Here is a 12459-nt window from a genome sequence, read left to right on the forward strand (position 1 = left end):
CAGGTGGTCTCCATCCTTGGTCACTGATCACCCTTCACCCCTCCCCTACTCAGGCTCTTTTCAGCTGGCTATCTCGGGAACACTGCTTCCCTGACCCTCTCCCCCCAGGGGTGCTGTTTCGATTCCCACGAAGAAGAGGTGGGGACCCTTGCTCCCCATAGCTACTTCCAGACCATCTTCCTCCTGGAAGACCCCTCCTTCCTTGAAGGCTGGGAACACTGGGCTGTCCCTGCCTCCTCCCGCCACCACCCCAAGGGCCGCGTCCCACCTCATTCTTGCCATGCTTCAGTCTTGGCTCACAGCCTTCTACTCACCCAGGTCTTGCTAAATCCCTGGTGACTCTATTGTCCAAGAGGATGACCTTGCATCTCCATGACATCTCAGCCACCCTCACCAGTGGTCACACCTTGGAGGTGGGTGTCACCCCGGGTTCTTCCACAGTCACGGCAGGCTCCCTGTTCGCTGACCTTGCCCTCATGTCTCCCAGGGTGCACCCATGAGACTCTCCGGCTTGCCAACCCTGTTGTCATTCCAGAGATTCTTCTCCTCCGTATCATCAGCTGCCTTCTCTAAACCAAATCCTTGCCCTTGGCATTGGTCATAAGTAGCCTCATCTATCTTGAAGGTGTCTTTCCCATCACATGTCCATACTCTCTGCGTCCCCTTCCTTTCCCCTGCCCCCTCACCCACTCTGCCAGCCTCTGCTGTTAGCCTCACCTCGCTGGAGCAGCGTCGGCCAGGCCTGCCAATGGCCATGTTGTTAAAGCCAGTGGTCCTTTTTGTGTCCCATCCCAGTTGGCTTCTCTGGAGTCTGACCACCTGGACCCCCTCTCCTTGCAACTCTCCGTCCCATTGCCTCTGGGGCGCCACCCTATCCTGGTTTGCCCTTGACATTGTGGCCATTTCCTCTCTTGTCGTTCCTGGTTGCACTCCTGAGTTCCCCAGCCAGGCCCAAGCCCGCTTCCCTTCTCTCACCACAGTCTGCCCGGATGATCTCCCCTGTGCCCGCACCGACTCCATGCCGAACACCCAGATTCCTCTCCCACCCCCCTCTCCTCTGCAATCCGGAGCCTTGTCATGTCCACCTGTACGTCTCAAAGGCTCCTCAAGCCAACATGTGCAGAATTGACCTCAGGAATCCCCACCGAAGCCTCTCCCTGGACCGCCTCCTCAGCACACGGACCCAGCACAAGCCCCGCTCTGCAAAGCACTCCTGACATCCCCTTCCGTCTCCACCTCCACCTCTGCAGCCCTCCACCCTCTCCTCTGGGCCTGCTAGGGCCTCCTAGCCTCTCTTGCTGCTGCTCCTGCCCCCTTTCCAGGCCATTCCTCCTTGGGAAGTCAGAGGGAGCTTTCCACAACGCAGGGTCACTCCCCCTAACCAAAGCCCTTCACCAGCTTTCTTCTGCTCCCATCAACCACAAAATCCCCTCTCCCAGTTCAGGAGTCCCACAAAGGCTTGGGCCCTCCCCTCCCCTCCCCTGAACCTCAATCTCATCTACTGCCCCTCTTCCCTGTGCTCTGGACCGCTGCCAGGTGGCCTCCTATAGTTCCTCAGCTGTGACTCACACTGCCCTGCCCCAGGGCCTTTGCATATCTCCTCTTCCTGCTTCCCCAGTAATCTGCAGATTTCACCCTCTTGTTCTTTGGTGGCTGCTACACAAACACGATTTCCTCAGGGAAGCCTTCCCCCCTTGCCTCTCCCCCCAGACCAGGTTCCTTGTTATTCTTAGTCATGGTCCTTGCGGTGGGTGGTTGTACCTTCATTTGTATGGCTTTCAGATCAGCTTCTACCTCCCTCATCAGACTGCACAACACAAGGGCAGGGGCCTGGTCTCTCTCTGCCATGGCTGTAACTAGCAGAGTGTCTGGTAGGCGGGGTAGGGGTTGTGGGGGGGCACTTAATAAATATCGGCAGAACATAGCAAACAAGTGTGTAAAGTGTACGATGGGACATAAAGTGGATTCGTCATTATTGGTCAGGGAAGGCTTCCCGGAGTGGGTGCGATTTGAGCTGGGCCTCGATATGGAGAGGTGACACAGAGGCAAAGCTCACTGGCTGGATGGGCCCGGACACACCCTATCTTCCGCTCCGGCCTCCTTTCTCATTTGTAAAATGGGCACGGGTTGACATGCCGCGGCCTTGGCATCCTCGCGATCCCCATGTTCTCCTCAGGAGGGTGATCCTCCCTCAGACAGCTGATTCAGGTCTAGCTGAGTCCACCCAAGTTTGGGCGCAAACCCAGGTGCTCCCAATCCCAGGGTGTCCTGTATGGAATCCCGCGCTCGGCCACCAGGAGGCGCTCTGAGACCAGTCACCGCCCCGAGTGTTGGCTGCGACTAACCCGCGATGAGGTCGCTGCCCGGGCCCGCCCCTTGCGGCCTCCAGACCTCCCTCCTCCCTCCCTCCAGACCTCCCTCCCTCCCTCCCTCCCTCCCTCCCTCCCTCCCTCCCGGTCCGGTCCGCAGCGCACACACGGGCCCAAGACCCGGAACGGCCATGCTGGACACGCGAACTTGGTGGTGCCGCGGCCTCCTGCTGCTGCGCGCCAGACCCTGCCTCGCGCCAGACCCTGCCTCGCCTCAAGCCGCAGGTACAGGCGGGGCGAGTGGGTCGCTGCTGTGGCCCCAGGTCCAGGCACCCGGGGCGGGCGCTGGTACTCAGTGCATGCTTGGCCAGCCCCTCACGCCTGACGCCTACCCACTCTGCAGCCCCCAGCTGGCGCCCTGGGCCTGGCCCTGGCAATAGCGTCGTCCCGCCCTCTTCCCCTCCAAGCCCCTGCCTTCCAGCTGCAGGGCTAGTTCCCCCCTGGACTCTGTTCTGACTCCTCCTCCAGGAAGCCTTCCTTGGACCCCAATGCTAGACCAGGGTCCTTGTCCGACAGCGCCCTGGGCTGGCCTGTCACAGCTCTTATTGGTGCAGAGGCCTGCCATGAACTAGGCTACCCCACAGCACCGCCCTCCCAGCCTGAGCCCCCTGAAACCAGGGTCGTCAGTGTCTGAGTTACCAGGGGTCCTGGCAGACGGGTACAGGACCTGGCCCCGCAGAAGTGCCCAGTGAGTGGATGTTGAGTCGGGGAGTTCTCTCTGGCTTGTCCTCTCATTGCCCCTAACCTGTTCCAGCCCCAGACTCATCGCTCTCGCCCCGCCCGTCCAGCCACCGGCCACGGGCGGCCCTTCCGCCCGGACCCCACACCAGGCATGCCAGGGAGACGCCTCCAGAACCATCATCCCGGGGAGGGGGCCCGGCCAGGGGAGAGAATGGAGCCTGAACCACCATTCTGCCCATTGTGACTTGCCCTGACCTCACAGTCACCATCCTTCCCACCGCCAGACCGAGAAGTTGGGGTTAAAGGCCGAGAAGTTGGGGGGAGACTAACCTGGCAGGGAGCCCCCAATGAGCCATCTTTCTTCATCCCCCCCAAAACATAAGGGGGAGCACAAAGGCCACAGTCTCCCCCGTGGTTCAGAAAGGTGGGCTGGGCTGGGAGCAGGGGGATCCGGGAGGGGTGCCGGAGGGCAGGGTGGGGCGGAGGGGCCCTCTGGAGTGGTGGCGGGAGACCCTGGGCCTGACCCTCCTGCGCGTGCAGGGGTGGCTCCTCCCGGGACAAGGACCGCAGTGTGTCCGTCAGCAGTTCGGTGTCCATGCCCACTGGGGGCAAGGGCAGCCGCACCAACTGCACCCAGCCCACGCCCCAGAAGGTAACCAACCGCCTCATCAGCGAGAAGTCACCGTACCTCCTGCAACATGCCTACAACCCCGTGGACTGGTGAGTGCCTCTCCCGACGCCCTTCCTGGGGCAGCCGGCTCTCCGCTCCCCCCCCCCTTCCTCCTCCTCCTCCTCCTCCTCCTCCTCTTCCTCCTCCTCTTCCGCCCTGGGCTAGCGAGTGACGCCTCACCCCACCCGCCGGGCCTAGGTACCCTTGGGGACAGGAAGCCTTCGACAAGGCCAGGAAAGAAAACAAGCCCATCTTCCTTTCAGGTAATACCTCCCTGTGGCTGTGTGTGGGGGGGGTGGGGGGGAGCAGAGTGTGGTGGTTGGGGGAGGGGACCTCCCAGAAACCAGAGGCCAGGGCTTCTGCAGTCCAGTGGGGCCCCCTTGGCTGGCACCCCTCCGGCCAGTCACTGGTCCCCACGGTGGCCCCACGGCCCCCTTCCAGTGGGGTACTCCACCTGCCACTGGTGCCACATGATGGAGGAGGAGTCCTTCCGGAACGAGGAGATTGGCCGCCTGCTCAACGAAGACTTTGTCAGTGTCAAGGTGGACCGGGAGGAGCGGCCGGATGTGGACAAAGTGTATATGACCTTCGTGCAGGTGGGTGGTCTCTCCACGGGGTTGAGGGGGGTGGTGTGTGCATGCACGGGGGGGGGGGGGGGGGGGTCGTTCCCCTCACCCTTGCCCTCTCTCCGCCAGGCCACCAGCAGTGGTGGGGGCTGGCCCATGAGTGTGTGGTTGACTCCCAACCTCCAGCCCTTTGTGGGGGGCACCTATTTCCCCCCCGAGGATGGCTTGACCCGAGTTGGCTTCCGTACGGTGCTGCTGAGAATACGGGATCAGGTGGGTGTGGATGGGGGTGGTGGTGGCAGGGGTCAAGGGCGAGGGAGCAAGGGACCCCCCACCCCAGCTGACCTTCCAGGCCTGCCCCTGCCTTGCCCAGTGGAAACAGAATAAGAGCGCCCTGCTGGAAAACAGCCAGCGCGTCACCACAGCCCTGCTGGCCCGCTCGGAGATCAGCACCGGGGACCGCCAGCTGCCGCCCTCGGCCGCCACCATGAACAGCCGCTGCTTCCAGCAGCTGGATGAGGGCTATGATGAGGAGTACGGCGGCTTCGCCGAGGCCCCCAAGTTCCCCACACCAGGTCAGTGCCCCCCGCCCCCCACGCCCGCCTCACCCCAGCCTGGCCTTCTGATGCCTGTCCCGGTCAACGGCTTGGTCATTACCCTCCGGTTCTCCATACTCCCATCCAGTCAGTAGCTATCCAATCAAGACCTGACTCAAGACCTTACCTGTGTAACCCTGACACTGACCTGAACAGAGACCTTCTGTGCTCTGGGTTGACCACTGACCCCCTGACCCCAGGCCTGTCGGAGAGACTGCCTTGCTGTGTGAAATCCTAACCCCAGCCTGGCCTGCTGACCACCCAGACCTGCACCCTCTGTCCCCCCATTCTCTCGCCCACGTGCTCTTGGTGCCCGCAGTGATCCTGAGCTTCCTGTTCTCCTACTGGCTCAGCCACCGGCTCACCCAGGACGGCTCCCGCGCCCAGCAGATGGCCTTGCACACCCTGAAAATGATGGCCAACGGGGGCATCCGAGACCACATAGGGCAGGTGAGGGGGCAGCGGGAGGCTGTGGGGCGGGGGCAGAGGCCGGGGTCGGCCTCCAGACCACGTCCCGCCTGCACAGGGCTTCCACCGCTACTCCACGGACCGCCAGTGGCACGTCCCCCACTTTGAGAAGATGCTGTATGATCAGGGGCAGCTGGCCGTGGCCTATTCGCAGGCCTTCCAGGTGACCCCTGACCCCAGCCCATCCACCTCCTCCTCCTGGCTGCTCCTCCCGGGGTCTTTCTGGTAACTTGTGGCTCCCCCTTTGACCCCACTCCTAACCCCCTTCCAGAAGGCCAGTGCCCAGGTCACCTCCTCACTCTCCCGGGAGGATATTGGCTGCCCCCCCTGTGCCTCGGCTGCCCAGGGACCTCTGCTGACAGCCTCCTTCCTCCCCTCAGATCTCTGGAGATGAGTTCTACATCGACGTGGCCAAAGGCGTCCTGCAGTACGTGGCTCGGAACCTGAGCCACCGGGTGTGTGTCCACTGAGGCAGGCGGGCCTGGCTGTGGGAGGGCTCGGGGCCTGCGGCGCTCGGAAGGCTGGGGCCAGCAACTGTCCCCTCCCCGCAGTCTGGAGGCTTCTACAGCGCAGAGGATGCGGACTCGCCTCCGGAGCGGAGCGTGCCGCCCAAAGAGGGCGCCTTCTACGTGTGGACGACCAAAGAGGTGCAGCAGCTGCTCCCCGAGCCCGTGCCGGGCGCCACGGAGCCGCTGACCTCCGGCCAGCTCCTCATGAAGCACTACGGGCTCACGGAGGCCGGCAACATCAGCCCCGGCCAGGTGCGGGCTCCTGGGAGCGCGGGAGGGGCGGGAAGCCGGGCAGGAGGACAGGACTCTCCCGGACAAGAGCTGTTCTCCGCAGGACCCCAAGGGGGAGCTGCAGGGCCAGAACGTGCTGACCGTCCGGTACTCCCTGGAGCTGACCGCCGCCCGCTTTGGCCTGGAGGTGGAGGTTGTGCGGACCTTGCTCAATACAGGGCTGGAGAAGCTCTTCCAGGCCCGGAAACGCCGGCCGAAGCCGCACCTGGACAGCAAGATGCTGGCCGCCTGGAACGGTGGGGCGGCCGTGTCATAGAATTACCCTCTGATACCTCCTGCCTATTCATTTTTCCCTAATCAGGTTTATTATCTTTGGACTCAGTAACTCAGCCAAGGTCACAAACGGGGGCTAGGAGCCCATCCCTGCCTGGCGCTGGAGCCCAAGTCCCACCCCCTCACTGAGTGGCTCCAGAGTGGCATCAGGGCTGGGAGGGGAGGATAAGGGAAGGGGACATACCCAGAGGGCTGGCCAGCTTCTCACGACCACCGTTGTCACCCCCTCTAGGGCTGATGGTATCTGGCTACGCTGTGGCTGGAGCTGTCCTGGGCATGGAGAGGCTGGTCACCTACGCCACCAACGGAGCCAAGTTCCTGAAGCGACACATGTTTGACGTGGGCAGCAGCCGTCTGATGCGGACCTGCTACGCAGGATCCGGGGGCACCGTGGAGCACAGGTGGGGGTGGGCAAGCAGCCGAGGAAGGCTTGTGTTCCTGGGCACTCAGGCCTAGCTCAGCTCCTATCCTCCCCTCTGGGCAGACTCCAATCCTGGCTCCGCCATCTGCCGGCTGGGAGCTTTTGGCCATCCTGGGCCTACTTGCTCCCCCCGGGAAATGGGCTAACGGTATCCACCGGAGAGGTAGATTTTGTGTGTGTGTGTGTTAAATGAAAGCATGCACACAAAGGGGGGCTTCTGTGCAAGCCTCGCTCCCCTCCCCATCCTGTCTTCCCAGCAACCCTCCCTGCTGGGGCTTCCTGGAGGACTACGCCTTCGTGGTGCGGGGCCTGCTGGACCTGTACGAGGCCTCGCTGGAGAGCGCGTGGCTCGAGTGGGCTCTGAGGCTGCAGGACACGCAGGACAGGCTCTTCTGGGATGCGCGTGGCGGCGGCTACTTCTGCAGTGAGGCTGAGCTGGGGGCCGGCTTGCCCCTGCGTCTGAAGGATGGTCAGTGCGGGGTTGCAGAGCTGGCCTGGTTTCCTGGACCCAGCGGGGGGCTCGGATTACCCTGCAGGTGGCGTGAGCCGGGTGGGCGGTGAAGAGCCAGCGAGGGCAGGGGCCAGGCCCTCCTGGGTGCACGTCTCCATCACTTACCCACCGAGTGCCTTTGGGCTGGTCCCATTCTACTTCAGTCTCATTGTCTTAACATGCAAAATGGAGTTAGCACTGGCGCTACCTTCCAGGGTTGATGTACAGATGAACTAACTTTTGTGAATAAGCTTAGCACAGTAACTGGCCTGTCTGTATTCATATACTGGACAAGGCCAACTTTTTTCCTCCCCTCATGAAGCTTACAGTGTAGTAGGGGAGACAACGTAATATTTAATGCAAAAATGCACACACAAATGCATAGTTGAAATTGTGAGTGCCACGAGGAAGTATGAGGCCTTCATCCTGCATCCTGTCCCCTAGCTTTCCTCAGTAGCGCTTACCATCACCTGATGTGTCTGGTCTGTTAATGGTCCCCTCCCCGGCCCTCCCCTGGTCTTGAAAGCAGGACTTTGTCTCTGCTGCATCCTTAGGGGTCTAGCACAGGCCTGACATGTAGTAGGTACTCAACAAACATTGGTTGAATGAATAAAAGGCACTGAGAGAGAGAACAACAGTGGAGCAGACCCCAGCTGGAGGGAGGTCAGATTAAACCCGTGACAAGTTCATTTTTAAGCAAGGGTCAGAGGACAAGATGGGGCCCTGTGGTCATGGAGGAGTTGGGGGTGGGGGTTCAGGCAGACGGAACAGCCTCTGAGAGGCCTGGCAAGGGCAGCCTGCGCCATGGAGGATGGAGGCAGAGATCAGCTTGTGAGAGAGTGCCCAGGTGAGGAGGGGGCTGGCTCCCTGCCGGTCCCATAGGCTCTGAGGGGCTTTCAGTGCACTGCGACCTCTCTGATTAGCTCTAAGGATGCCGCTCGGGCTGATGGTGGAGAAGGGATGGGGGCAGGGAAGCAGGGAGATAGGTTAGGAGGCTGTTTGTTCATGGCATTCAGTGCAGCGAGCGCTGGCCACGGCCTGGGCCAGGGAGAAGGGTGCGATGGGAGAAGGAGAGGATTTGGGTCTATTCTGGCTGCAGACCCAACCGTCTCATGGAGAAATTAGAAGTGGGAGGTGAGAGAAAGGGAGGGACAAGGAGAATGCCACCCTGGCTGGCAGCTGGGTGGTTGAATGGAGGTGTCATCAGTGGGATGGCGGAACCGGGGAACCAGGGAACCCAATAGTTCATCTAGGGCCATGGTCTGCAAACCGCTGCTCATGAGCCACCTGTGGCTCTTTGGCCCCTTGAGTGTGGCTCTTCCACAAAAATACCACTGCCTGGGTGAGTCTATTTTGAAGAAGTAGCATTAGAAGAAGTTTAAGTTTAAAAAATGTGGCTCTCCAAAGAAATTTCAATCGTCGTACTGTTGATGTTGGCTCTGTGAACTAATGAGTTTGCCGACCACTGACCTAGGGCAAGGGAGTTGATATGCATGTGGGAGAGCAACAGCTCCATCACCGCTGCGCTGGCATCCCACTCAGACCTGGGCCAGGGCGGGGGGGCAGGGCTCCTCCCCTTCCATCCCTCTGGCCGCCCAGCCACAGTCGTGGGGCAGCGTCCCGGAGCCCAGGGACCCTCCCTTATGGCTCTGCCCCCGTGGCCCCTGCAGACCAGGATGGTGCGGAGCCCAGCGCCAACTCCGTGTCGGCCCACAACCTGCTTCGGCTGCACGGCTTCACGGGCCACAAGGACTGGATAGACAAGTGCGTGTGCCTGCTGACGGCCTTCTCCGAGCGCATGCGCCGTGTCCCCGTGGCCTTGCCCGAGATGGTCCGCGCCCTTTCCGCCCACCAGCAGACTCTCAAGCAGGTGCGGTGCTGGGGACACTCGGGCTGGGAGCCTGGGTGGAAGGGAAGCTAGTGCCACTGTGGGGGATGGGGACGTAGGACCGTCCCCCAGAGCTCAGGCCCATGAGCGTGTGTGTGGCCACCTAGGAGTGTCTGTGCGCAGGTGAAAACAGCCGTAAGGGCCGCTCTGTGCAGGTGGAGGAGTCGGTGTGAGTGTGTGTCTGAGAGGCCTCTGGCACAGGCAGGTGCCTCTGAGTGCCTGTGACTGGGCGCTCAGAGCCGGGCCAGGAGGCAGGCGCCCTGTGGGTGGTGGGCGCTGGGGCCGATGAAGTGTTTCTCTGTATGTCTCCGTGTACCGTGTAGTTGGGTCTGCTGGTATGTGTGCGGGTATATGCTGTACGTTTGCATGTTTACCATGTATGTGTTGCTTATATAATGGTACCTGCTTCTATGTGGGCATATGTGATGACTCTGTCTCTCTGTGTGTTTGTACTGTGTGAGTGTGTGTGTGCATGTGCAAGTGTCTCTGCCCATGTGTGTATCTCCCCATGTTTGTATCACTACCACTAGGCATGACACCTTAGGTGTTTGCATGCACATGCATGTGGGGGGGGTGAGTATGTGTCCTTACTTGCCCACCAGTGAATCTGAGCCGCCTGGTGGCTGTTCTGGGGAATCTGGGCAGAGTCCCATTCTTCTTAAGGAGATGTGTGGGAGAAGGGACGATGGGGAAGCCCTGGTAGGTCTGGGTCCAGCCCCCTTGCACCTGACCCTGGAGGGTGCCGGAGTGAGGGGGGCTGGGCCCCTACGGTTGATGGGTCCCTGAGTTCCCTTCCTGTTGTGTCCAGATCGTCATCTGCGGGGACCCGCAGGCCAAGGACACCAAGGCTCTGGTGCAGTGCGTCCACTCCATCTACATCCCCAACAAGGTGTGCGGCTGTGAACCTGGCCCTGCCCGCTCCTCCTCAGCTCCCAGCATCACTTCCTCTGCCGGCCTGGGGAGAGGAATCCCTCCCGCGGGCCCTGCAGTGTCCCAGCAGCCCCAGGTGACCCCCCTCTCCTGCCACCACCCAGGTGCTGATTCTGGCCGACGGGGACCCCTCTAGCTTCCTGTCCCGCCAGCTGCCCTTCCTGAGTACCCTGCGGCGGCTAGAAGACCGGGCGACCGCCTACGTGTGTGAGAACCAAGCCTGCTCCATGCCTATCACGGAGCCCAGTGAGCTGCGAAAATTGCTGCATCATTGACTGCCTGGCCCCCCTGGGCTGGGCCTGGAGCAGGAGGCTGAGCTCCCCAACCCACCAGAGAATGAGCCCCGTAGGGCCCCGCAAAGCCTGCGGCCAACCCTGTCACCAGGTGACCTGGCCATCCACACGGACCGCATGGGCACCCGCTCACCTTGAAATAAACCTAACAGCGTCCCTCGGTAACCCGGGGCCTTGTCCTTGCTTGGGAGAGAGGGGCCCCAGGCTCCAGCCCAGGCCTAGCAGCCAGGCCCCCTCCTCCTGGGAGCCCCGAACTGACCCCTCTGCCTTCTCCAATTCCTCCTTCACCTTCAGAGGTCACCCTGCCCCTGGCCACGGTCCTTGTGGCCTGGATAAAATCGAGGCCAGGGGACCAGTCATCACCGGTGGGTGTGGGGTGGAGTGAGGACTTGCCCAGGAGGGGAAAGGCCAGGTCTTGCCCTAGGGTGGGGCTGAGCAAGGAGCCTGCCCTCCGCTTCCCATCATCCCCTCCTGTTTTAAGCTGGGGAAGGGGCAGGAAGATGCTTTATACTAACTTCTGTTTTCCATGAAATGACAACGTTTGCACATGGCACATTGTGGGAGCTGCTGTTAGCAGGACCAAGGATATTTCTTTTGGGGTCTCCACCCAGCCCTCAGCCTCACCAGGATGGAGCCAAGCCTTCCTGCAGGACGTCATAATGGCCCATCTCCCTGCTTTTACGCCTCCAGGCCGGGGACAGAGTTCCTCTCGCTTGGAGCATCTATTGAGTTGGAAGTCCTTCTCCAATTCAGAGTCCTTCCTGCTGCAGGGAAAGCTGGTGCCTTCCCACGACCCCCTCCTGTCCCCTCAATGTTGGCAGATCCTCACAAGTCTCCTTCTTGGCCCCTACCCCTTCACAGGTCCCAGAAACCCCATCTAGCTCCCGCCATGTGGAGGGCACTAGGAATTGTGCTCTGGGAAGGGCAGGTGTATGGTGAGGGGGCGGACAGGTGGGGAGGAGGGGACAGAGCTGTCCCCCTACCCTGACCTTCAGAAGTCTGCAGAGCCTAGTAGCCTCAGAGCCAACAGCACAGATAGCCAGGAGGAGCTGCTGGACGCCAGACCCGAGTGTGGCCACTGCTTGTGGGGATTCCAGCCGTGGGAGGAGTGGGACATGAAGGAGCTGGAGACGGGGCTGAGTCACTGCAGCAAGGTCTGCTGAGGACCCTGGCCGCCCCCTGGGCACGGTCACACACAGCCACACATGGTCACTGGGAAACAGGGTTTATCCGGGCAGCTGGGCCCTCTGTGCAAGCCACCGGCCCATCTGGAGGGGATTAGGGCTCCGGCCAACAAGGTCAGCTGTCCCCTTTCCGGCTGGAGCCTGCCCAGCCTTGCCAGGAAATCTGAGGGCTGGGCAAAGACAGCCTGGTCTGGGGGCAGCGAGGAAGGGGGTGGAGCATTGTGAAGCACAGGTGGCCTTTCTGGCATCCCCGGCCTTGGCTTTGGAAAGGTCTAGGGCTAGGCAGTTGGCAAAGTCCTCTTGTCTCAGCCATCCCACTGACCCTCATGAACGAGGTGGCAAGGTGAGTACTTTGGCCTCCGGATAGATATTCAAGGTCCAGAGAGGCTAAGAGATCGGCCTGAGATGGCTCCACACGTCTGGTTCTTTCTCGGGCCTTCGGGATACAATAAAGACCACTCAGACCCAGCCGTGAGGGAGGGTGCATTTGGTGTCTCCTGTCCCCCCTTCCGGTCTCCCTTCTGCTCTGTGTGTCTGCTTTTCCTTCCTCGGGCACACCAGGCAGGCACCTGGATTCTGTAGATGGGTTCAGAGGAAGGCGCTGGGGCCTTAAAGGGCCAGTTCTCTGGGAGTGCTTGTATTTTCTAAAGAGGGCAAGGGATTTTAAGTCTGTACCCCCTCTCCCTCATGCTGGTCCCTCTTGGCTATGCTCCTTGCTCTGTGGGCAGGACTGTCCTGGAGGCACGGAGGGCCAGGGCCACTGGAGACAGGGCCTCGTGGTTTGGGCAGTCGCCGAAGTTAATTTCATCTCTCTGCGCCTCGGTTTCTTT

At 61.3% G+C, this 12459-nt stretch overlaps 1 protein-coding gene across 2 annotated transcripts; it reads left to right on the forward strand.

Moving 5' to 3' along the window:
- The first annotated feature begins 2445 nt into the window (after positions 1-2445).
- On the forward strand, positions 2446-10610 carry SPATA20 (spermatogenesis associated 20). 2 transcript variants are annotated; one of them, XM_084862260.1, is made up of 17 exons: positions 2448-2594; positions 3124-3474; positions 3591-3770; positions 3919-3983; positions 4162-4316; positions 4416-4559; positions 4660-4861; positions 5202-5332; positions 5409-5513; positions 5731-5805; positions 5902-6111; positions 6194-6386; positions 6656-6824; positions 7102-7313; positions 9005-9204; positions 10031-10111; positions 10257-10610. In XM_084862260.1, the coding sequence occupies exons 2-17, from the start codon at positions 3398-3400 to the stop codon at positions 10425-10427; spliced, it is 2370 nt and encodes a 789-aa protein (XP_084718386.1). In that variant the 5' UTR covers positions 2448-2594; positions 3124-3397; the 3' UTR covers positions 10428-10610. The 2 variants fall into 2 exon arrangements, with proteins under 2 accessions (XP_084718387.1, XP_084718386.1); XM_084862261.1 differs by lacking the exon at positions 3124-3474 and having other exon boundaries at positions 2446-2594.
- Positions 10611-12459: the final 1849 nt, after the last annotated feature.

The sequence above is a fragment of the Pipistrellus hanaki genome, assembly GCF_964339955.1.
Source record: "Pipistrellus hanaki genome assembly, chromosome: 16".
Classification (NCBI taxonomy): domain Eukaryota; kingdom Metazoa; phylum Chordata; class Mammalia; order Chiroptera; family Vespertilionidae; genus Pipistrellus; species Pipistrellus hanaki.